Source organism: Epinephelus fuscoguttatus, linkage group LG16 (assembly GCF_011397635.1).
Source record: "Epinephelus fuscoguttatus linkage group LG16, E.fuscoguttatus.final_Chr_v1".
Lineage (NCBI taxonomy): Eukaryota > Metazoa > Chordata > Actinopteri > Perciformes > Serranidae > Epinephelus > Epinephelus fuscoguttatus.
Genome location: NC_064767.1, coordinates 35,911,481 through 35,937,707, shown reverse-complemented (window position 1 = coordinate 35,937,707; position 26,227 = coordinate 35,911,481). Strand labels below are relative to the sequence as shown.

General features: G+C 40.4%; 2 protein-coding genes across 2 annotated transcripts in view; one reads left to right on the top strand and one right to left on the bottom strand.

Annotated features, from left to right (window-relative positions):
• Positions 1 to 1,215: 1,215 nt before the first annotated feature.
• LOC125903988 (zinc finger protein ZIC 4-like) lies at positions 1,216 to 17,145 on the bottom strand. Its single transcript, XM_049601238.1, has 2 exons — positions 15,890 to 17,145; positions 1,216 to 8,540 (listed from the first exon to the last, which is right to left on the bottom strand). Exons 1-2 carry the CDS (start codon positions 16,410 to 16,412, stop codon positions 7,909 to 7,911), a joined length of 1,155 nt encoding a protein of 384 aa, XP_049457195.1. The 5' UTR covers positions 16,413 to 17,145; the 3' UTR covers positions 1,216 to 7,908.
• A 2,311-nt stretch (positions 17,146 to 19,456) lies between these two features.
• Positions 19,457 to 26,227, top strand: part of vps8 (VPS8 subunit of CORVET complex) — a 61,879-nt gene continuing 55,108 nt past the window's right edge. Inside the window, exons 1-2 of the mRNA XM_049601162.1 lie at positions 19,457 to 19,586; positions 23,816 to 23,884. Of these exons, the coding sequence (XP_049457119.1) occupies positions 19,515 to 19,586; positions 23,816 to 23,884 (141 nt within the window). The 5' untranslated portion in view covers positions 19,457 to 19,514. The remainder of the gene's footprint in view (positions 19,587 to 23,815; positions 23,885 to 26,227) is intronic.

Genomic DNA, 26,227 nt, shown 5'->3' with positions numbered 1-26,227 from the left:
ATTTTGAGGTGCTGTTTCCCGCTGTAGAGTGAGAACGGACAGCTACTTAACAGAAACAGCAAACTAGCTTGACAACATGACCAAATGCAAGTATGACAGTGACTTTATTAAACTATATGGACCTGATCTAATGACTAAGGAGAAATCTGGACCCTGTGACTGGACCAGTTGGGAACTAATGCTCTAGTTAATACGATAACCACATCTTCATGTAACTGAGCCCACTACAACAGGTTTAATTTGATAAGATTAGTCTGCCTCACCTTTAGCCCTGCCTGTCATACTTGATGCTTCTTCATATGTTTTTTTGCCAGACATTTGGCCATTGCCTCTCTGCTCCTTTCATTTTCTGGGTTTTAATGATAACTCTAAAATCATTTATCATATAAGTACGTATAACTTCGTTGTTATTGTCAATGATATAAGTCAGTAGATAAATTGTTGTACTTGATACCATTTAAGGGTTAACCATAGGCCTTACCATGGACTCGCCTTGGCCTTGGGCCAGATTGATCCGTATCCTTTCCGTACAGTGAGCTCATATTTTTGTTTCAAGTGATGTGGGAGTTTGAACAACCTGTTACTATGTGTAGTTTTTTGTAAGCACAAATCAGTTGCTAGCAATAGTCTGCTGGATAACACCATTGACTAATGTGACAGTTGTTCGAAAATATTTCATCTTGCTGCACCCTGTCAGATCCTGTAAAGCCTTGTGGAGCCTTTTCTGTAGTTGAGAGAAAATGGTCACAGATGTCATGTTTGATTAAGAAAATAAGAGACTAAAATATAACAGCAAATACTTCACCATCTGCATTTTAAAGTGGGTGTTGTATTTGATTCCATATACACGTTTTTTTCTAACAATTAAATTCTAAAAAATAAGAAGCCTAGCCACAAAAATGAACAAATAGTCAGCCAGGCAAAAAAAAAAAAAAAAAAAAAAAAAAAAAAAACCTAGTGACAAAAAAACCTAAATTGTGAAGTCCTGGCTGCAGTCCTGGACATGGCAAGAGTGGTTAAGAGGCTGATGTATACAGTGGATGTCGCCTGTTACATATGTGCTTTACAAAAGACTAACAATAAGTTATCATGGTTACATGGTTTATTTAACAAATTACATTTTCATGTGCATGAGAAAAACAATTCAATGGGAAATTCATTATAGATTTTGTGTATTGTTCTGTGAGACTGCATGTGACATACTGTAAACCAGGGGAGCTGCATGAAAAATGCAATTTTACTCATCATTAGGAAGTAACCTATCTGAAACTTGCTAGCCAGTCTTTTTTTTAGTCCTTTCCATTACAGGTCTGACACCAAAATTCATGGTGTTCATGTTAAAACTCTTGACTAATGTACTGCTAGTTTATGTAACACACTGCCTGACTCATGTCCCATGTCTTTTGGTTAAACAGATGGAAATAGGTCATCGGATTTGGCGTAAACAGATTTCACACACATCAGTGTTGTGTTGGGAATTGCAGATTGAAGACAGGTCCTTGGTGAAAAGTGGGTATCTGTCTATACTGTACTAACTTAACAAGCAGCTTATTGGTAAGCAGTCTGAGCAGGCAGTAAATGTCCGATTCATCCCTGACATCAATTAGTCATTAAACCTAGCACCAGAATGCTGATTAATCTAATTGGCTTGAATTATGTGGTTGGAAGCAAACATTCATCTAGCAAGTCCAACTATTATCACCTCAACAGTTCAGCTAGTGGTTTGACAAATAAATCTTATTCTATGGGGCACGTACTGGATTTCCCCAGAACATCTTTTGGTCTTAATCAGCATAACTGAAAGCCCCAGGAAGAGTTAGGAAGTGGGCTACAACCTTGTTATTATTTTGTCAAAGGTTGAGGGCTACATGGTGGTGCAATGGACAACACTGTCACCGCACAGCACAAGGGTTCAGGGTCAGACCCTTCTGGGTGGAGTTTGCATGTTCTGCCTTTGTCACTGTGGGTTTTCTCCAGGTTCTCCAGCTTCCTCCCACAGTCCAAAGATATGCAGGTTAGGTTAACTGGTGACTCAAAATTGCTGTTAGGTGAGTGTGAATGGTCTCTATTACCCTATGTTGAACAACATTAGCATGTATATGTGTGTGTGTTTTTTTAAGGTCCAGAAAACCCAGTAAAATAGGTAATAGACTCCTTTCCTATGCCAGTAGACCAGAGCTGTTTACATGACTCTGATGTGGACAGGTATGCCTTCTTTAAAATTCTGGTGTGTTATGTTTGGTGTTATGAACATGCCAAAAACACAGGTAAGTAGATGGTAGAAAGCAACATGGAGGCCTGCGAAAATGTCAGTGATTATTTGTTTTTCATATTTATTCAGTCTCTCTTTCAAACTTGAAGCTGACTAATTTTGAACATTGTTCGAGTACTGCTTAGACAAACACCAACTTTATTTTGTGGTAAAGCGTCATTGCACCTAGCAGAAAAGGCGCAAAAATGTGCGTGTCCACTCTGGTGTCATGTTTTATCATTGCCAGTTTGAGCCAATTAGAGCTGAAGCCGATAAATTACCATGACTACTCATTTGCCTGTGAATAAATGCAGATTGTAACCTTTCCCACTAAATACAAAAGCCAGATGTTATTGGGTGTTGGTCGTTTTTATCCAACAGGAAAGGGGCTTATGTGTCAGCTCTGTGATAGTCTGGTGACCTGTCCAGGGTGTACCCTGCCTCTCACCCGATTACTGCTGGGATCAGCTCCAGTCCCCTGCAACCCTGTAAAGGATAAGCGGCTTCAGATAACAGTTGGTTAGTATTTTGTAAGTTAAGAATGTGCTTTTATGCTCAGGTGGCTCAGTAGTCCCAGCGCTCCTCTGGCACACTGGATATGAATCCTTTCAGCTGTTCTCATTTGCATCAAGTCTTCTGACCTCACACCTTCGCCTTGTTCTCTTTAAGCCTGAAGAGCTTTGTTACTGCAGTGACAGATGGTGCTTGTAGGCGGTGTCTTTTCACCTGTTTCCAGAGGGTCATTTAGAAAAATTAAGATAAAATACTAAGAGTAAAATCAACAAAAATGGTTGATAAGTACACTGACATTACGCAATATCATGAAACTTCATTATGGTTGGTTGTAATTTATTTAATGTTTACTCGTTCATTCACACATTGTTGTGACTTGCCAAATCAGAGGGTTGGGGTGGATCTCACTGGAGTGCATGTTAACTGACTGCATCTTACATTTCATGTTCTACATTGATCCAATAAACATTTTATAAAGAGAATAAATGGTTCAGTAGGTGTCTTAACTGGACCCTTCAATGACTTGAGATCTGATGTGATACTGTGTCAGTCTTTTTCGATTTTACTGCAGAAAAGGAACAAAGATGTGCTATTCAGTGATCATTAACTCTGATAGGTGACATTTGTAAAAATGTAAAAGCAGCAACCTGATTCCATGCATAACTTGAAAATCTATTACTAGTTTATATTAGTGGAGAGAGATTCTGAGCACTTGATATCATGAGAGGGGCCCGTGCATGCTTCAATTTCCCATACATGTACTTTCAACAGTTGGTGTTTTCAGCCTCTTTTACACTGTGTCTTTGAGGTGGGAATTTAGAAGTTATGGTGCTTTGCTGCTCTGTATAAAAGATACAATTGCCAAATAAAGGGACAGAGTTGTCTTGCCTTTAAGCCAGCATCGAAGGTAGTCACAGCCCCGAAACGATGTCAGTATAAAAGGGACACCCAGCAGGATGGGATCACGGGCAGCATGGGTGTGATGTTTTGACAATGGGTTACTTGTCTGACCCATCATAGGAGTTAGCAGCTAACTCAGAGAAAAGAACAGCAGCCTAAAATGTCTGCAAATTTGAAAAACAAGGAGGTCTGGGTGCTCCTTACTCTCCGAGCAGAGGACAAGATCAGCTGATGATTGTTATTGCCATGTTAATGCATTTGTCATGGTTTATTAAGTGCTGTCGACATATATATGTCACACTAGAGGCTGACGCTGTTGTGTTTAACATCACACCCGTCACGCCTCTTTTGATTCTGTGATGACGGCATGCTGTCTTAACAGCATGACGCCACTGTTGCTTGGTTCTGAGTAAAAATGCAAAGGCAGCATAAAGGGACTTTGTAGTGGCCCTAATACGCCATCTCTGTGTAAAAATGGCTTTTGCCAGAAAAATCCAGAGGAGCACGCTGGAAAGCGCACGGATGTTATTTAGAAGTCAGTATCAAACATGAGCAAACCTCACCTCCAGGTCAGATGCAATGGATTTTATCCTGCTCTCAGATTCTGGTTGCATGCCAGGCATATCCATCCACCCATTATCTATTCCCGCCTCTCATGTGCAGGGTCACAGAGAGCTGGAACTTATCTCAACCCACATTGCATGGTACACTAAGACCAGTTACCAGTCTAGCACAGGTCTAACATATATGGACTGACAACCATTCACACTCATATTAACACCTACAGGTAATTCAGAGTTTCCAATGATAAAATTAATTACTTGGATGTGTTTGGACTGCCTTAGAAAACCCACACAGCCATGGACAGAACATGTCAACTCCACACAGACAGGCCCCAGCTGGAGGATTTTGCTGTGAGGTTACAGTGCTAATCACCATCCCACCATGCTAACCATGTGAAAAATAAAAATAAATAAAAAATAAAAACTTCATAAAGTAGGTGCTTGTATCTAGAGATTTTTGCTTGAGAGGCAAAATTTCAGTGACACAATTCTGTCCGTCCAATTCTGTTCAGCACTTATAAACGTCTATGTACCCTCTCCATGCTTGACATCGATCAATAACTCGCTCAACAGCTTTGTCATTAGTAAACCTGAATCAAAATTGAGACTTGTAATTCTCAAATCACTTACATTGTTTAAAGGGAAATTTAGGGGTTGATTCAACTTGGGTGTTAATTGTGGTACTGTTGATCATTCCTGTCAGTAATAATAAAGGAAGCCCCTTTCAAACACGTGCTACAGCCCTTAACTAGACATTACCCAGAGGAGCTGTATGGGAAAAAGCAAATGTTCAAATCAGTTGGATCGGACCATTTACAGACCTTACTCCACCAGCTGCCGAGCACAAAGTCAGCATAACGTCCAATTATGCCCATGTGTGAATAGAGCAGGTCATTGTCCTGAGAATACACAGCAGGCAGGCGAGTGTGTTGATGACGTTTCTATCATGTAACTGTAAAAACAGAAACGTTCAAGGGTGAAAAAAAAGACACCCACAGAAATGTCTCCTCGGAGAGATGACATGATTCAGGAACTTTTGTCTGTAAGAAGTGATGTCGAAATCGTCAGACAAGTTTAAGGAAGGGCAAGAAACTTGGTTGTTAATGAAAAAATTGCAAACTGGCTACATAGAAAAAACACTGCGATTTCCACAGCATACTGTTGTGGTCTGGTTGTGTGTCATGTCCTGCCCCCTGCTTCCCTTGCTTTAACCAAACAGAGCAATTCCAAAAGGTGAAAACACACCTGACACGGATAATCTTTCGTTGAGTGCGACATGAGTCAGTCCAATGTGCAGACCTGATTCTCTGGTCATTGTCTGGAGTTCATGTGAGGAAACAGCTTGGAAACAAGGTGGCGAAAAAGATTTTAAATAAACCCCCACATTAGCTAAACTTACATGGAAAAGAAAACAAAGATGAACGTTGAAATTATCGCTTGTGAACATTCATCACAGTTAGACCCAGTTCCTACTTTGACCTGCTGCTCTTACTGTAGTTCTCCTATGCAATGAGCAGTTATTGGAGACTTCTCAGATGTACTCATTTTCAAGCTGCTTTCACACATGCACTGCAACTGTGAACCTCTAGCCAGAGGAGCTGTATGCAAGTCTGCAAATGTCCAAATCAGAGGGACTAGACATTAAGTGGACTTTTCCCTGCATGCTCCCAAGTACAAAGTCTGTGTAATGTCCAGTTGAGCCCACGTGTGAACAGAACAGGTCTGTTTGGAGAATTCACGTCGAGCGAGTTGGCATGTTGATGATGTTTCTATCATGTGACTGGTGTGAAACCGGAAGATAAAAAACATCTGAGACTGAAGATGAAGGGTAATTTAAACAAAGACAGCAGCAAAAATATCTAACAGGAGAGACAAGATGCAGAAACTTCTTTCAGTAAGGGTGGACGCTGAAATTGTCAGACAAATTCAAGGAACTGCAAGAGACGAGATGACGAGATTCAGGAACTTTTATCAGTAAGGACTGACAAGGAAAGGCTAGGGTTAGCATTGTTTAGGACCGAATTATGAACCAGCTACACAAACAAAACACTGTCATTTCCACAGACTTTTTGCATCATGTCTGGCCTCCTGCATTCTACCTAGATGCTACCACTCGCCTTAACTTAGCAGAGTATTTCCAGTTAGAGAGAACGCTTCTGATACTGATAATCTCTTGTTATGAATTACATGAGTGAAAGGGCAACTCCAGACTAATGTCCAGACCAGATTCTCTGGACATTGTCCAAAGTTCATATCTGAAAACAGCTTCAGTTTTACCAACTTTGTGAGACATGAGTTGTAGCGTATCATAATTTTCCTTTAAAATAGAATTTAAAACTTGTGTCATTATACTTTTAAACAATCTGCTTCAGGTAGGTTTTCTTAGATCCCAGGTTCAACTCCAGTTTTATATGACCTACTAGTGGCTGGATGCATATTGGTGTAAGTCACTTATTAACCATTTAAAGTGTTCTCAATGCAGTAACTTCAAACACAAATGAAACATTTCCCAAGCTGTACCACAATCTTACACAATACATTCTGCTTGTTTCCACTTGCCACTCTTTAATGGCTGCACCATTTGATCAAAGGGAAAATACAAGATGTTGTGTGCATCATTTAATACACATTTTCATGTTAAAGGAATATGTGTATGACATTTATGATAAATTTGGAAACCTTGGGGTCTTGACTAAATTGTACATGACGTGTAAACAAATGCAGGCGATTAACCCACTGAAAGGTCCATAGAGTCGAAGAGGTTAAGGAGACACTTGATGATCAGTTCAAAGAAGGATCAGTCCCACTGTCTTCAAACTGCAGCTTCACTGCTTGCTACTGTGTTGGATTAGACTGTGATCACATAAAACACTTTTGAACAAGTTACTACCAATGGTTTGTTAGTAAAGGCTTCAGTTTGCTTCAAACAAAGTGCTTGTCAGATCACCTAACAGTGTCGGTAACCCCCTTTTCTGACAGCACAATCAGCTGCTTCCAACAATTTTTCTAACTATCTGATGTACAAGCTAGTTTGTTTAAAACATACTGAGGCCATAACAAGCACACACTTACCTCCACTCAGTGTGCCTGCTGTTTTGGACCTGCTGTGTTACCATGTATACAGTGCTATCGTGAGCTCAGGTTAACATTAACCACTTTCCACCAGTGTCAATGTAGCCCTTTTAATTGCTTTCTCTAGATGGAGCTCTTAGATAAATTGGTCAATAATCTGTCTCCCTAAAGAGGTCATCATGTACACACACTCTCTTCATATTCTTTAACAGCAAGCAGAGCAGTACCCCACATCCCCTGGTCCATTTATACAATGTTACCCCCTTTGTTAGTTCAGGTTAGCTAGCTAACACTGATTGGGTAACTTGCAGTTTTTTGTTTGATAACCATAATCAGGGAATTTGTCATGTCCCTTCCGGCAACATTTAAGCCATTGCATTTTGGTCCACAGATAGTGATGATCGCCAAGCTGAGTTTTGAATTAGAGACAGAGTAAAAAAGTCTCTATCTGACACAGCCTTCTCCGTCTTAGAAGGGCCACTGATGTTGAACCATACAAGTGCTGGTTCTGGAAATTTACAGCAACTATGATTCCACAGAGCATCCTCTGGCCTGACCTGGGTCTGACAATATATGTTCTTCAAGTCCAAATTCACCAGTTCCTCCATCCTACGTGACATACTCCTCGTCATCACTAGGTTCTGATTTGATATGGTCTGGGTGAAGTAGAGGAAAGTGTGGTGCTGTACTCCTCGTACAGACATACCACTCCTTAATGTTAGATAACTGAGGTAAGGCTGGGTTGACTGAGCGCTGGCTCCTCCGTGGGGTCCTACCACTCTGTTGCTTCTGGGCCAGCTGACTCTTCAAGCCTGACAGAGAGAGATCCAGAGGCATTGCCATTGGAGATGAACTCCGCAGCAGCAGCTTATGGTCAACTTTGCTGGCTGAGCTGATATCCAATTCGTGATTGGACAGAAGAGGAAAATGAGTGTTTGTATTGGCAAGTGATGGAGAGAGGCGGTTAATTTTAAGGTCGAGGGGCTCGAGGAGAGCCTGATGAGGTTGTTGGAGTTGATGGGGGATGGAGTCATACATGTCTTGGGGTTCAGAGGTAGGTGACAACTTGACGTGAACCTTCATGTGTTTGCGCAGGGAGCTGGGGTGGGTGTAGGACTTGGTGCAGCCCAGGGCCTTGCAGTCATAGGGCTTCGAAGCTGTGTGGACCTGCGAGTGCTTCTTCCGGTCGCTGCTGTTGGCGAAGCGCCGTTCGCAAAACTCACACTGGAATGGCTTCTCACCTGCAACACAAACATCACATTTACCATCACCACACTCTAGAATGGGCCCCTAATTATTGGTACAGTTGAGGGGACACCAACTATTCTCCGCCACATATAAATATTTAGACAGACATACATCTTTTCTTTCTTCTGTTTTTGATGCCCCTGAATGCATTTTGACCTGTGGTGAGTTGAGTTTATTCAGCCACAAGGAATACTTATCCATTGAATGTGAGGCTGTGTTCAGGTAAAAATGTTATGGAAGGAGTTCATTAGAAAGAAATCTTGAGGATTCTTGAAAAGTTTTGTTTGTAAATGTTCCTCAGTACCTATGAAACTGAAATTTCACGCAGAAGTGTTTTAACAGTGTACGTATATTACAAGTAAATGTAGTTATTTCCTAAAACTGGATGAAAACTTGATAAAAACAATGTCTAGGTCAAAAATATGGTTTACAGTATGGGACTATAACACTTTGAAAGCCAAACTGAGTGTTTATGAAGAGATCATACTGAAATACTCTTGAGCATGAAGAACTAGGTCATGTTCAATTATAAAAGCAATGGCATAAGTTACCTTTCAAGAGGTAAGAGGTTGGCTTATTTATAAGAAAATGAAAAGGGGTTTCCCACATTTTGCTGCTCATATGCTATTTGGAGATACTTTAATAGAGGATGGCACAATACCAAAACTTGTGAGTGCAACTGTAAATAGTATATTAAAAAAAATCTTAACAGTAATTATTTGGAACCCTTCTTTCTGCAGGAAACAGACAATTTTACGTAATTACGTTAAAAATAATAATTATTAATCAAACCTAGCTGTAGCAGTATGTTTCAGCTCTTAGCTTTCTTACAGGTAATTCGCTTCAGCTTCCAAATCTGCCAATTTACACGTCAGCTTCCAGGTTTTTCAGCTGCGCATTTCAATGCATTTGGGCTTTTTTGCATTTTCAGCGATGCTTTGCTGTGTGCTGGAACAAGCTAGCGAAATGTTACTATGCCTTATAACTGGAAATTATATCCAAATGACAGAAATATGACACAAATTGGACTCATGGTGGTGTTATAATTTTACTGCCAAAATGAACAGTTTGAAAGGCCGGCAATCCAACAGTAAGAGTCTTATTAACTTGACATTTGACTCACATATCTCACACAATTTGCTTTATAAAGATGAAAAAGCCTTTGTACAGTAAAGGCCGTTATAATGTTTTTTTACTCATTTGCTTAAATTTCATACTGCTTTTTGAATTTCAACTGTATCAACACCAAATTTATACATCAGAACACATTATAATTGCATAATACCAGTCCAAAAATGGACTAGTCAATCAAAAAACTTTCGAGATCGTGGGACATGACAGGAAAACAAAACTCACTGACCATTCATCCAGTCATCATAAAGATTGGTTGATATCCTCATTCATTGTTTGGCTTACCAAAGCATTTTAAACCCGACTCATGACGGAAACCAAAAATGCCAATAATGCAGAAATCTGGTAGATAGAATTTCACAAATTTGGTACACATGTTCTGGGAGACAGTATTAGCCGAAATCTCCAGTTTCATATTGATCAGTGCATGTGAGCGTGCTCTATCACATACTGGCTCATAACTCAAGTTCTCTTTGAGCAATCCTGACAAAACTCAGTGGAGACATCCACTGTCGTGAACATACACACCAAGCTTTTTCACAACAAATACAGTGGGTGGGGTATTTACTGATGTATTTTATATCGGAGAACCAAACGTGAAAGTCTCTTAAGCTCGTGTTGACCACAGACCTTATTTCAGGCACCTTGTTTGGAAACTTACTTTTATATTTCAAAAATAGTCTCTGAAAACATTTGAGTCAAGAAATAAACCATGCATTTGCTGAATCTGTCTTCGTTTTAGATCTTTAATGGTTAATTTAAAAGTTTTTCGGGAGTTTGTGGAGGCGGTGAGTCATGCTGAACACCCCTGATTTGCATAAAATAGCCGGAGCTCAACTTCTGTAATGAGAAGCGAACACGCCATCTCTTGAAATACAATGTGCCACCACCAGAATGCACAGCTGCTTACAAAGACAATAAACAGGAAACATAGAAATGACTGATCCTGTGAACATGTACCACAAAGTGACTGTCTCTACTGATTCCCCTCTTTTAAAATTTCAAAGTGTTGAGTAGCAAAGCAACAGCCAAATGTTCTGTGCCGTTTTACTTTAATAAGTGTGAGTATTCTGGCTATTTTGCCATCAACACTGATGCATAAGACTGTGTTATAAGAGTGGCAGTGGGCGGCTGTGCTCAGGGCAGACAGATGTTGGTTATCGGAGCGGAGGAAAAGGTTAGCAGTGAAGCCGTCTAGGTGCAGTAAATGTACAGTGTAGGTTATAGTATGCCCATGAATAAACACTGCAGCACCTCAATAACCAAGACATTCCTGTGTCTTGTTTCCCAGCTGCTGGGCAAAAGTGAAGATTCTGTGGGATTACTCTCTCACAAACGCATTGATAACAGACCTATGACCCTCTGTCGTCATTGTGATGGCTAATTTCGAGTTGCTACAGCTACTCACTGATGGTCCGTGCCTGTAAAGCCCTTTGAGATGACATACTGTGATCTAAGACTCTAGCTAGCTTCATAAACATGAACTTGAATTCACTGTAGCCATTAGCCTTTGGCCACAGTTAGCAGACGGCTAAAATATTAGCACCATTTGCTCTTCATTTCTGAACCGCGCAGCTGATATTGACACATTTTATTGCATCGTTTGTCAGATTCTCTTTTAGAATCTCTTTTTCATAAGTTTGTCTTCCATTTTTGGGTTTCTTTGAAGTGTAAAGCAGCATTTATACTTCTGCATCAAATTAACGCAGAATCTACGGCATAGGCTCTGTGTCTATGTCATAGCTACGCCGTAATCTACTCTGTAACCTACGCCGTTGCCTGACGTGCACTTACCCATAAATGTAACTACATGTAGCAGTGACATAGACCTCTTGTCTATTTTTGTAAGCTGAAAACGATTTCCCTCAATGGAAAAGAAGCTTTTATTTACTTTGATCTCACTGATAAGAAACAATAAATTGTTAAGACAAAAAAGGCCCCACAAAATAGCATTTTAGATCCTGATGTGTGTGATCCTGGCTTCATATGAGTACAGGAAATCTCTGCTAGTCAGCTGGCTAAGTTAAACAATGTAAAATGCCAAAGGCTTGTGCTAATAACATTAGCATGTTGTATTTGTTTGGAAAACATGTTTAGTATGCGAATGTTGTGAGCTGTAATGTAGCTGAAATTTGTAACAGTACCTTTCTTAAATGTTGCTGGCTTCATATGAGTAGAGGAAATCTCCACTAGCCGCTAGGCTAATTAATATAGTGTAAAATGTGATAGGCTTGTGCTAATAACATTAGTGTGTTGTATTTGTGGGGAAAATGTGTCCAGCAAAAGACAAGTGCTTTGTCTGTCAATCCAGTGAGTTATAGTGAGGCCTATTTGTGTCCTTGTGTTTGAAATTGACTTTATTAGGCCATGTTTAATGTGTGTTTGGGGTGTGTTTTAAATCAACTATATTTACAGCAATTCACATAAACCCCACAGCCGACTAGTGTTCCGGAGGTGTAACTGTAGAGTGACATAGACACACCATCTGCATAGAGCTGACGCACAAATATAAATCCGCCTTGAGGTGTTGGTGCCAATGCTGGAATAGCAACTTTCACCATCTGAAGGGACATGCACGCACATCTGCATTTCTAGAACTGCCAACAGGGACACACTGTCTCTGAAATGACATGTGATTGGCCAGATTCTCCTGTCACAGGCTAGATTTTCTATATCCTTTAAAAAGTGCCAAGGGAAAATGCAAAAGTCTAGTATTCTCTCAGATCACTTGAATTACAACATGCTGAAAGGTTATTATAATATTTTTGCAAAATAAATGCCTTCTGAAGCATTAAGGATGGGTCTGGTCTATACATTCCCCCTCCTTGTTTTAAATATAGTTAATTGTGTCAATGTATTTATATTTCTTTCTTCCTCTCTAGGTGACCATTTGTTGCATTGATGTTAACTGTGTTTTTCTAGTGTAATAATACTTTCTCATTTATAATCTTACATCTCATTTATGTAAGTGTAGGGTTATATCTGGGTATGTCATGTACTACATACATACTTAATACCAGTGCTGTACTCTGAACCTATGTTAAAGTTGGTTTGTGGGGGTTGTTTTCATTTTTGAATAATAACAAAATTATCAAAAAATAACCTTTCTTCAAATAATAAATGTTTTGGCTACTTTAAACACTGCATTATTTCATGACCCCAAAGAACATCCAATAGAGCTAAAAGACATTCCCCAAACATACACTACATTGGCAATTTCTGTGGTCCAACAACCTAACTTTGTTGCAGGTCTGCATTATTATTTATATATTTCTCTGAACTCTGAATTAACATAATATTGGTACTCGCTCACAGAGCAGGTTGTTGCTTAACATTCCCTTAACTAGAAGTGAACTAGGGAAAAATGTAATTTTCCTTGGACTCTCTACTGCCATTACTGCTGTTCAAATGCCTTATTTCAGATCTCATTTTAGTTGATTGTAAATGCTTTTAACTATAAATGAACTCCACAGCATCTTTATTATCCTGCATTTTAACTTTTATCTAACATAAATTGTTATTATTGTTTGTTGTTTTGGATTTGAGGCGCACCCTCAACTGATTTCTCAAGTCTTAATAAAGGTTTGAAGCTCTGCAATAAATACCACCTGCATGAACAATCTAATGTTCAGTTGTTTTGTTTTCACAGAGGTGTTGATTCAACGTTACGGTCATTTTGGGAGGCTACTGTTTGGTGCTCCTGTTGAAAACTACATTATACTGAAAAAAAAAAAAAAAGTTTCTAATTGTGATTTTAATATGTCATGCATCCCATTTACATGATAGTAAATGGTACCACTTTACAAAGGGTGTATATGCTGAAACTAATAGCTTCATTCAGTTTATTAAATCATTACATATTGATTTGTAGAACTATTTTAAAATATGAACAACAAGATCAACTTTTGGGTTGCCAAGTTGTGGGAAAATCCCCACAGCTGACATTTATCCTCCTCGACCACTGCACTTACTTTGTCATTTTGTCATTTTCATTCATCAGGTTTCTCACTCTACTAAACCAACAGCTCAAGTAGGGGACGTCAGGTGCAATTTAATGTGTTAGTTAGTTAGTTAGGTTTACAAAATAATAAAATAATCTGTCTTTCGTTGTAAATGTGAGGTTGCTAATCAAGGGATTTTGGTGGTTACCTGAGAGTTTACGATACGCATATTGTCACTATGTCTACATTGTTCGAGTCTATGCTGGGACGGATGTTGCACATCAACAACACTCTCTTTCCTTAAACTGTCTAATAAAACTATGAGATGCCCCCCTCACAACTTAGCAACCCAAGAGTTATGGATGACTTAAAATTGTTATATGGAGCATTAGGGACTGTTCTCTATTTTTCAGAGGGGGGTGGCTGGGGTGTGACTCTTTTTCTTTTGACCCTCTCCAAAACTACAAATATTTTTCCTTAAGCCTCCCTGAGTGACTGGCGAAAAATGCGTGACCCTCCCTACATCGTAAATCACTTGTTAGATATTTAACATGTACCCTATGACATTTGAAAGTTAAAAGCTAAAAGTTGAAGATGAAATCCTGGAGTTAAAAAAAGCCTTTCACTCTTGTTTACATGCTGGTTAATTTGTGCAAATGCTTTATTGTTTGGCCAAATTTGAAATGAGATGTTGGATCGGGGGCATAAATACAGGCAGTTGAGTTGCACTGGGGCACGTTGGGTGGGGCCTTTGCGGATGATTCATATTGTCACCTTGGAACTACACCTGTGTTTAAAGAACTCATATTAAATTAAAGGCGGTTCCCTTCGCTTGCGGCTATATACCCTCAAAAATGCAAACCCAGTTAGTAGTAATCTATAACAAAATGATATGCTTATTCTACATGAACTAGAAAAACCAAAATATATTTATGTAAGGTATTCCATTAAAATTGAATAGTTTCTTATTTTCTTTGATATTTTTGTCATACACAGGTATGCAATGATGATTGGGCAACATGTATGTTAATGTTGCCCAATGTCAAGTCTCTATTTGATAATGTGACAAGATGACATGATGCAGCAGCTAGTTTAGGTGCAAAATCTGTCAAGACTGACAGGCTGAGCACATCTGTAAGTCCAGCCAGCAGTCATGCCTTTTGAACATAAGAAAGGACAAGAGAAAATGGGACAGGAGGAAAAAGTAGCAAAGCTCCCTAAAAAAGATTCCTTTGGCTTTTTTTAAACAGTTTCCAGTGGTGTGTGTGTGTGTGCCTCATAGTCGTGTGCACTGAGGCCTGTGTTAACTGACATTTGCCCCTGCATAGAATACAGTGATGCTGATGAAATTTCACTATTTTTAGCTCAGATTTGTTTACGTTTACTCTAATGGAAGCATCTGTCAAACATGATGTGTCCAAGGTTCGATGGAAATTTGAAAATTCAAAGAAAATGTCTGTTTCGACAGTTTCTGGCCGTGATAACTTGTGTAATTTTTGCAATTTTTAAAAGAAAACATGCCTTCCTAACCCACCTTTATTAACATAAACATTAAATACAACTATTTAAATGTGTATCCTCATCCCCTAAGCCAAAATAAAAAAACACAAGTCCCTCCTCAGTAATTATAAAATTATTTGACATACCTCCTTGTTTTTGCACTACTCCCTCTCCCCTCATAATAACCAACAGTCCCTTAGTAAATTATTATTAATCATTAGTTACAGCTTATGAACCCTTCATAAAGGGTGTCCCAGTAGAAAGCAGGACTGTCTCATTGACATAAATAAAGTGTGACTTTTTAAACACCTGTCAGCTGAGTTTACTTTTAACTGCACAGCCATAAAATAGGCTTATGTTACTGTCTATGTTTTATAGCAGACTGGGAATTTAAATAACTATAGCCACGTGTATGTCTCAGCACACTCTGTTATGTATATCGAATCAATTAGATTATGCACTCGTCCTCTCCCTCTATCCAGCTGCTTTGTCCTGCTTCCTGTCACCTTGCATGACTCCTGAGCTGCAGTTTCGACCCGTGATTCCTCTAGGAAACAAGGGAGCAGTGAAGGCCGGATGTGAATATGGTACTGAACTGAGCCTACGTAAACATGGAGGGGATTCCTAGCAGACTGGGAACAATCTCTATTAACCTCATTATTCCCAGTCCCTGTCAGGAGGCTGCTGTCTTGACTGGGGACACGAATGTACAGACCATAATGAGTGTATCACAGCGCTGTGTGTGAAGTCACACAATCATGAATCCCTACCAGTGTGCGTGCGCGTGTGGATCTTGAGGTTCTCGGAGCGTGCGAACATCTTGCCGCAGTTGGGAAATGCGCATGAAAAAGGCTTCTCCCCGGTGTGCACGCGAATGTGGTTGATGAGTTTGTATTTGGCTTTGAACGCCTTCCCGCCGCGCATACACTCGTCCCACATGCAGACATGACTGAGGGTCTCGAGCCCCGCTGCTACATGCTCGGTGGTGACGTGGTCCACCAGCTCGTGCATGGAGCTGAAAGTTTGGTCGCAGACGGATGTCGCCGTCCGCCCAAGCCTCTGTCTCGAAGAAGTTCGGTCAATCCATTTACAGACCAGCTCGGTTTTGACGGTGGGGCCTTTGGAGAAATCCAGCAGGCCGTCCATCCCACCGCCGGCACCACTGTCGGCACAAGCGGAGATACTAGTGGCTCTCGGCTGTGGTGGTGAGACGATGCTCGAAGCCCCGGAGTTGTTGTTCCCCAGCGGAGAGACGAGGCCATTGTGCCTGGCCACTACAGCCGTCCGCTTCATGCTCAGCACGGCGGGCTGCCCCGCTCCTGTCTCCAACTACAATCCTCTCCTCCGCGGAAAACCAGTTAAATCCAACAGGCAAAGCGTTCACCGCCGTCCTGCTTCCTTCCTGTGTGTTTTGGTGAAAGGGAGCGCGCATGCGGCAGTGTCTTTACCCCCCGCTGTTCGGTATTAGATCCCGAGAGTCAGAGCCTCCATGCTTTTATTTACTGTGTGAATGGAGGTGAACGGAGTCGAAGAAATACAGCAGGCCGCGACCCAACACTGTCGGGGGGCGTCCTTGTCTCCTTTCCTTCTTCAATCCTTTCTTCATTCCTTTTCTTGTGTTTCAACTAACAGAGCCACAAAGTTAAGGCACACACATGGGTAAACACATTCACCTTCGATGATACACTACTGACAAATTATGTTATTAAAATAAATAAATGAAGCCAATATATATTTGTGTAGGCAAACTGGATTTGAAATGACATGCATTTATGATTTTAGTATATTGCCATTTCTGGTGCGAAAATTCAAGTTTTTTGGCATTACGAAGGAGAAGAATCTGGTTTATTGTAGAGTAAGTTTTCACAAGGAATTTGCTTTGGTTCATAACTAGTGGCCTGAAAGAAAACAAAATTGAAAATAAAAGCAAAAATCAAGAAACATGAAAATAGAATAAAGGAAAATTACAATGAAAATGTGAAAATGTGCTGTTTAAAATATGTACAATTTATGTGAAGTCTTATTCCCATAGTTTACTCACCAATTTCATGGCTGCTATTATTATTACGAGCCTATTATTATCAACTATTTTTGTGAAAAGGCTAAAACCAATTGTCTTTATCCAAAGCCTGATGCAGCATAAACCTCTTTGCCATAAAATGCCACTATGCCAACAAACACTGTTTTCTTGTACCTGCATTACTGTTGTATGTTTGGTGAGATGACAATTAAAGCCTGATTTGATTTGATTTGATTTGATCTGATACAGTAGATGTTCTTTCATCCCTGAAAGGAAATACATTTTGATCAGGCCATGCCATACTAGTAGACAATACAATAATTTTTTTGGTCCATTTGTGATGGTGAATTGGCCAGAATAATCAAAAACACATCAAAGAACCATTCTGACAACTCATGTTGTGAGGTGTTTTTTCTGCATCACAAACACCAAACTGACCTTTCTGAATAAAAATTAACGGGCTACTAAAACATTGATGTTAATGAATGAAACTAGGTAAACAGGCTACACCATAATGAATCTTTGAAATGGAAGGCCAAAGTGTTCTGCATAGGCGTGTGTAGTTTTTGTTAGTTACACTGTCAATAAGGTGGTGACAAAACTGCGCAAAGTATTTATTATGTGACTCTTGAATTAAATTGTACAACTATAAGGACCAGTTATGGACTCCAAAAGTCATAATGTTTTGTGATTCAAAAAATATTCGAGGATATATTAGATGTAATTTGTAATTAATATTTTGAGATTATGCTGATATTGTGTCATACAATTATGTCTATACAGAGCAGGGTGTCAGGGAGAACAGTGCATTGGTGGGAAAGTATTCAGATCTCTTCCTTAAGTAAATGTAGTAATACTGTAATCATACTTGTTAAATGACAAATGAAGGTCTGGCATTTGAAATTATTATTACAATGATTATTACCAGTATCAGCAAAATATGCTTATAGACTGAAAAGGAAAAGTACCCAGAACAGTTGCTTATTACATTATTTTCACTCCAGCTACAGTTGTCAGATAAATTGAGGGAAATAAGAGGTTCAGCATTAATTTTAGAAATGTAATATAGTTAGGTACAGTTGCCTTTAAACAGTATACAGTAGCATAAAATGGACATACCTAAGTAAAGCACAGGTAGCTCAAAACTCTACTTAATTAAAGTTACAGTCTGTCTGTCTTCAAGATTCATTCACCCCGTGGGTTTGGAGGGCATATTTTCTTTATAATTGACAAAATGACAGCATTTATCGTAGCCAGAAAGTAGACATAGAAATTGTTGTTGTAATTTCAAATTTTCCGATGGTCATTGAATACCTCATGTGCTACAAACGCTGCCATCGGCAAAAAAAATAACCAAATCTGATCTTAAAGCAGTGACCTTTCATCAAATCACTTTATTCTACGTCTCATTTCAAATTTGGCAAAAATTTAACAGTTTGCACAAACTAACCAGCATGCAGGGCAAGAGTGAAAAATCCAAGGCTTTTTTTCAGCTCAAATATTTGTAGCTTCTGGGTGAGTCAAAATAAAACAAATAAAACAAAAACAACAATCATCCTCCCTCCTCTGATAAATAAAGAACAGTACTCAGCTGCTGCCTTTCTGTCTCTTATCACCAGCTCCTAATAACGTAGACAGCACAGTTATTGCTCCCCTGCTGCTGCATTGTCTTTTTCTATCATATATCTAATTTACCACAACCTATTACCTATTTCACTTAACATAGTCCTTAACGCATTATTTAGGCTGCCATTTATTTTGCTTGACTTCTCACCTGGCTGTCACACAACCATTAATCAACTTTTTTATTGGTGTTGGTTCACTGGGATTGAAACTGGTGTCACCCAGGTCCTGAGCAGTGGCCTTTTTGTCCCAGCTCTACTAAAACCAACTGCTCAACCCATTTATCCCTGTCATCACCTGCAATGTCATAAACGATCACATTGTACAGAAACAGATGAAGACAGCAGTGAGATATACTGAGGCAGCTTGCTGAATTTGATGGCTTGTTTTAATATTTAAACAAAAACTATAGTATAGTGGTTGTTATGGGCAACAGTGCTCACTAGTGCTCCGTGTTTTGAGATTAGCAGGCTTCAAATTTCTTGAATGAATAGCCCAAATGAATGAACCTGTATTATTATAATAGAAAATTTTAACATGTTATCATTTTGCCGTATTTTATTGTTATGAATTTATTGTACTAGTATTATCATATATTTGCGGGATGCTTTCAGCCAATTTGTGAATTCTGTAAATTTATTCTGAAAAGTTCAACCGGAAGTTGTAATTAATCTACTTCCTGTGAGAGCAGCAGCAGAGGGAGAAACCTATGGGACAAACGGACGAGCCTCTCTGTGAATGTAAATACAGCTATGTCGGATTCTCCAGATGCCCGCAGCCTCCTCTCTGCTTCTTCACAGCTCAACCTGATGGAGGTGGACGCGGTGAGACACTTTATACTTATTCTAATGTCATGAAAGACTGGAATGAGAGTTAACTCTGCAGCAGCAGTCTGTTGTTTTCCCGTCGTCGATACACCATGGGGGTCTTAGCGTTACACTTTACACTAGGCTTTCTAGGCTTACTTTCCTCTGTGGTCATAGGAAAAAAACAAAACACGTTTGTGTTAATAACCAACTCAACAGTAGCCCGGGACAGGTCCAGATGAGGCCCAGCTAATGTTACGCATGTTAAATTCTCCTGAAGATGGCCTTTGTCAGGAGGAAGGCTGGTTGGAATTTTATAGTGAAAATTTCTGTGCTGTGGTCGTATTATTTAATTGAATGCCCTAAAGACACCGGCTTCAGCTGAAACCACTAATGTTGCTGTTTTAAGGTTGACTTCTATGACTGTACCAACACATTTATGAACATACTAGTATTTACACTTTCTGAACGTTATCACGTGATTTGGTCTGCAGCTCACACTCTGCGCTGTCAAAACGTAGCCAAACATTATTCAAACAAGGCAAGTTGGTAGTAGCTGTGCCTCAGACAGTGAATTAATAACGTGCTCTCTAACAGTATATTATTAGAGTTTTGAAAGTAAAGGAAGGTTTAAATGTGCAAGTTCTCCGTGGTGCGTTCACGCGCGGTCACTTCCCGTTGTGATTCACCTCCTACACGCCCAACCAACAGGAGTAACTGATTCAAACGGGTGTTGTATTTAAGACATGTCGAGGATTTTGTATGTTATACATGGTTCATAACATACGATAACTGCAGGTGTATGTACATGTTGCATTATTTATGATTAGCAGTAAGACTTGCACAGTCTGAGTTAAGTCTGAAGGTGCTAACTGACAAGCAGGTTTTCCTAAAGGCCTCTGTGCTCCTTGGTCCATCACCACAGGTGTTTCACTCATGTTACCTGATCTGAGGCAGTGTGCACAAATGATCTTACCACTAGGAGTCCTTCTAAATCGAGAGTCCCAATCTAAGAGTTCTCTCTTTAAGGATAATTGCATAAGATTTAGTGATGAGGATTTCACATTGCAACCAGCTGAAAACTTCTCCGGGTTAGAATTTCTTCAGCGTTCACTGTTCAGAACAATTAGGCCAGTTAATTCAAACTAGTAAATAAATAGCCAGAATAAATATTCACAATACAATTCTCTGACACTGACTGGCATGTTGCAGACAGGCTGCTAGCCCAGCACCCGCTAATGTGTGATTTAAACTGTTAAAGTGTTTTAACTGTTAAATAAAGCCATTTCACATGTAAAAAAAAATAGTGAATGCAGTTACATGGACATGAATAACCCTATTATGAGGCATATTCCGGTTATGTTCATATTTGGGATTTGGAGAAATCGAGTGATTCATATTCCTTGTATATGTCTTTGTTTCTTTCAGAATATTCCAGCTAGCATATTGAGATTTCTCATGAACAGAATATGGTGTTTACATGCTCAAACACATAAATGGGATACTCCAAAAACCCAATCATAAGTGGGTTATTCATGTTTTCCTGGAGAAGCTGTTAATTTGATCGAAGTAAACCATGTTTACAGTCTCAAATTTCCCTCCATTCAGTAAAAAAAATCCAGCAGTCTGTAAGCTCTGACTGCTGACTGTAAAGTAAGGCATATTACCATAATGTGCTTATGTACTTCAAAGTTTACAATTTTGTTATTTGCTTCATTTTTGCTTTGTAATATATTTATTTAGAACATAGAGCATGTCTTTGAGACAAAAAGCTATGTTCAATGTATTCATCTTCAGCACCATGAAGATCTGTAAAATCTTAACTGTAAAAATGTAAGAGCCATAGCAGGCAGTGATGCAGCTGGTCATGATACTCTCGATGGTGCACCTGTTGAAATTACGGAGTATTCTGGAGTCCACGTTGAACCTCCTCAGCCTGCAGAGGAAGAAGAGCAGTTTTCTTGCTGTCTTGGTAATCCTGTCTGTGTGGCAAGTCCAGGTCAGATCCTCACTGATGTGAACCCAGAGGAACCTGAAGCTGCTGAATTTCTCCACTGTAGTCCTAAAGATGGAGATGGAGGCATGTCTTCCTCCCTGTCTCTTCCTGTAATTCACAGTCAACTCCTTAGTGTTGCTGTGGTTGTGATGGAGGCTGTTGTATGGGTGCCAAGATATCAGAGCTCTGACCTCCTCTCTGTAAGCTGTCTTGTCGCCATCAGGGATCAGGCTGATGATGATTGTGTCATCAGCAAATTTGATGATCCAGTTAAAGCTGTTTGTGGTACAGTTGTGCATGAATGGGGAGTGCAGGAGAGGGTCAGGGTGGAAGATACGGTGCTGCGTATTTGCACAACATGAGCTCTGTCCATCAGGCAGTTCCAGTCACAGGGGGTGGTCAAGAGCCCTTGTTCTACGAGCTTGTTGAAGAGCTTGAAGGGGACAGTGGTGTTGAATGTTGAACTGTAGCAGACGAATTGCATTCTCACATGTTTCTCTGGTCCAGGAGGGAAAAGGTAGTGTGAAGGACTAGGGTGATGGCAATGGTGATTGATCCTCTTGGCCTGTGCACAAATTGAAATGGGTCCACTTAGTTCGTGATGATGGAGGTGAGTGCTACTGGACGGTAGTCATTAGGCAGAGGGCTTTGGTGTTTTGGGACAGGGACAATGGTAGTCTTCTTGAAAAATGTGGGGACTGCAGTAGTGAGAGATTGAAAATGTCTGCACCCATATTGAGAGCTTGGCCATGGATGCCATCAGGTCAAGGCGTCTTGTGTGGATTAATCCTTTTGAAGGATCTGCACAGATCTGCCTTGGATGTTACTGGTGGGCCTGGGTCCTGGGCCTCTTGTACTCCCTCAGCTGGGAAATTGTTTTCAAAGTTTGCATGGAAAGTATTTAGTTCATTTGCAGTGCTGTGTGGCTTGAAGATACTTTCTTGGTTAACGTTAATAGGAACAGTAAAGAGCAGCCACAGTACAACTACCATTGCCATATTCATAGCACTGATGGGTACAATCACAACTGCAGCCACAGCCCTAGCATTAACTACATCCACAGTCGCAGCTTCAACCAGCACAGCCAGGTAGAGCAGCTGTGACCGTGTTCACAGCCGATGGCTGGCAATACTGTATACTGTAGACTGAGGTCAGCCCTTTGAAGGAGGTATGAGCAATAAATACATAATACAACATGTCCCATCATTGCTTCTCTCTGTAATATCTGCAGTGTGTTTCGCTAAACTCAGTGTATTTTAACTGGACTGAACCAACATACCAACTGGTCCTATGGAAATGGGGTACAGCAACACAGCACTATGTCATGTGCTGTCATGTAAAACCAAATCTGAGGTAACGTAAAACTTAATATGACAAAATAAAATCACACTGTGATTTGACTGGGGCTTTGTAGTATTGTTATACTGTTTATGGAATGTTGTGAATGAGGTGCTGTACAATGTGAAAAACACCAACCACCTTAGATATTTTTTAGGGCTGCACCCACCTCAGAATTCTGTCAGTGCCATTGGATTTGGCTGTTCAATATGAATATTCGACTATTCAATCATTTTTGCCACACAGAGTTTGAGAGTTTGTACGGGATTTGATGGGATGTTGAGGGTGGCAGTGACCTTCATGCCAACAAGCAAAGTTAGCCCCCCAAGCTAATGTGTGCTAACTACTACTACTAACACTAGATATAAAACAAAACAAAAAAACTTGAAGACTCTGTCCAAAAGCCCATTTACCATCCATCCATCTACACACATACTCAGAGTACTAAGTGTTCCTGGAAGTGTTTTCACTGGGAAAAGGAAGTAGATTCTGGCAAGAATTCTTGGTAAATAAACATCCAGGTGCAAAACTTTTCCACATTGAACATGTGTGTTTTGAGTCCTCATTTGTCACAAAAAATATACATGAACTGGACCTACACTTAAGCCTCTGTGAGGCGAGAATAATAACCTCAGAGCTTTACAGGTCTGCTTAACTCGGGGAAGCTCAGTCACTACTTCAGAAAACCAGTGTTTGAATTAGTACTGGAAGTCTTCAGTCAGTGGGAGTTGGATTGCTGGTCACTTAAGTAATGGTTGAATAGTACTGATGAGTGCTTTTTGTTGTTAATTTGGGATAAAACACATGGAGATGACAGACAAAGGAGATTCAAATATACACACAACAAAGAAAACACAACAGAACAAGTACTGCTCTCTCACCCTCTTTGTTTTTGTAAAACTTTTGTTCTCAGATCGATGATAAGGAGTTTGACATTCCCCAAGTGGACACACCTCCCACACTGGAGAGCATCCTTAATGAGGTAACATGTTATTCTCTGACTACTACACTAAGCTATACTGCATCAAGCACTTTTAACAGTATGATGAAACTTTTTGAAAGTAATTTTATCAGCTGCCCTACTTCTCTTGTATCTCTCTCTCTGTATACACTCAGAAAAATTAAAGGAACACTTCACAGATCAGATCTTGATAAATGAATTATTCAAGTTGAAAATCTTTACTGATATACATTGTATAATATGTTGGGAACAAAATGACATAGCAACAGTCAATAGAATCCAAAATCATCAACCCACTGAGGGCTGGATTCGAAATCACTCCGAAAATCAAAGTAAAAAATTTAAATCACAGACTGATCCAACCTTTGTGAATTTTATAACGGCAACATAATGTGACTCAGTAGTGTGTATGACCCCCTGCATGCTTATATGCACTCCTGACGATGTCTGGGCATGCTCCTGATGAGTTGGTGGATGGTGTCCTGGGGGATCTTCTCCCAGGTCTAGATTAGGGCGTAGTGAGCCCTTGGACAGTCTGTGGCAATACTTGGTGGCGTTGGATGCACCGATACATGATGTCCCATAGGGGCTCAGTTGGATTTAGGTCAGGGGAATGAGAGGACCAATCAGTGGCATCAATGCCTCCATCATCCATGAACTGCCTACACACTCTTGCCCCGCCAGGCATTGTCCTGCACCAGGAGGAACCCAGGGCCCACTGCAGTGGCATAAGGTCTGACAATCGCTCTGAGGATTTCATCCTGGTGTCTAACAGCAGTCACGGTACCTTTGGCTGTGACATGAAGGTTTGTGTGACTTTCCAAGGATATGCCTCCCCAGACCAACACTGACCCATTGCCAAACCGGTCGATGTTACAGGCTGCATAATGTTCACCATGGTGTCTCCAGACTCTTTCACGCCTGTCACATGTGCTCAGTCTGAACCTGCTCTCATCTGTAAAGAGAACCGGGCGCCAGTGACAGACCTTCCAATTCTGGTGTTCTCTGGTAAATGCCAGTTGAGCTGCACGGTGCTGGGCTGTGAGCACAGGTCCTACTAGAGGACTTCAGGCCCTCATGCCACACTCATGGAGTCTGTTTCTGACAGTTTGGTCAGAAACATGCACACCAGTAGCCTGCTGGAAGGCTCTGGCAGTGTTCCTCCTGTTCCTCCCCATGCAAAAGGGCAGATACTGCTGCCAGGTTGATGCCCTTCTACAGCCCTGTCCAGTTCTCCTTGTGTAACAGCCAGTCTCCTGGTATCTCCTCCATACTCTTGAGACTGAGCTGGGAGACACCGCAGACCTTTTTGTGACAGCATGTATGGATTTGCCATCCTGGAGGAGCTGGACTACCTGAACAACCTGATTGGGCTGCAGGTACCACCTCATGCTACCAGTAGTGACAAGGACACTACTGGTAGCATGAGGTGGTACCAGTAGTGACAAGGACACTAGCAGAACACAAAACTAGAGAAGAATCAGTCAGGAAGGATAAGGAGAGAGCAACTGTCTGAGGCCACAACATGCAAAACCATTCCCTTTTTGGTTGTCTTGCTTTTGCTTCTCCGTTGCACCTGGAGACACTTTCATTTGCACCAAAACAGGTGAAACTGATTTACAATCATTTGCGGTATAGTGTATAAATATTAAAGGTACATCTGTGTATCTCTCCAGGCACTAAGGCCATAAGTTAAAAAACACGATTTTGATTTCATGTAAATAGACAAATCAATTTCTAAAAGCTAGGATGCCTTTTAAATAGGCAGTGTAGCACTTCTAGATGAATAAAAACAATTTTTATCAAAAGAATAATTTATTTCAGAATGTTATTGATTAGTACTTAAGTGTGCGGTGTGTGTGTAAATCATTGCAGCGGTGGAGGTGGATGAGACTGCAGATAGAGCAAAACTAATACTGCTTTTTGCATGTTTATGCTTGTGTAAGAACTGGCTTTTAATCACAAAGAAAGTCTTCTTTTTGAACTTACTGTCTCCATCTCTTTGCTCTGCTGATCGCCGACTCTGTTTATGTAGTGTGTGTGTGTGTGTGTGTGCGCGCGCGCGTGCATGTGCATGCACGTGTGTGTGTGTGTGTGTGTGTGTGTGTGTGTGTGTGTGTATGTATTTGGAGGAGCTCAGCCCTGACACAGAGAGCAGGGGAGTGGCTGCAGTGTGAAAAAAAATTACACCAAAACATTAAAAATAGTGATGTCAGGGGTTCATCATTAATCGGTTAACTGCCGACAATATTTTTCATCGGTTACAAAGTTGGCTCTATAGGTTAATTTTGCTGCTCTTCAGTTTGGTAGTAGCCGACAACCACTGTCAAAAGATAGTTCCCACAGGGCTGAAACAGACTGAAG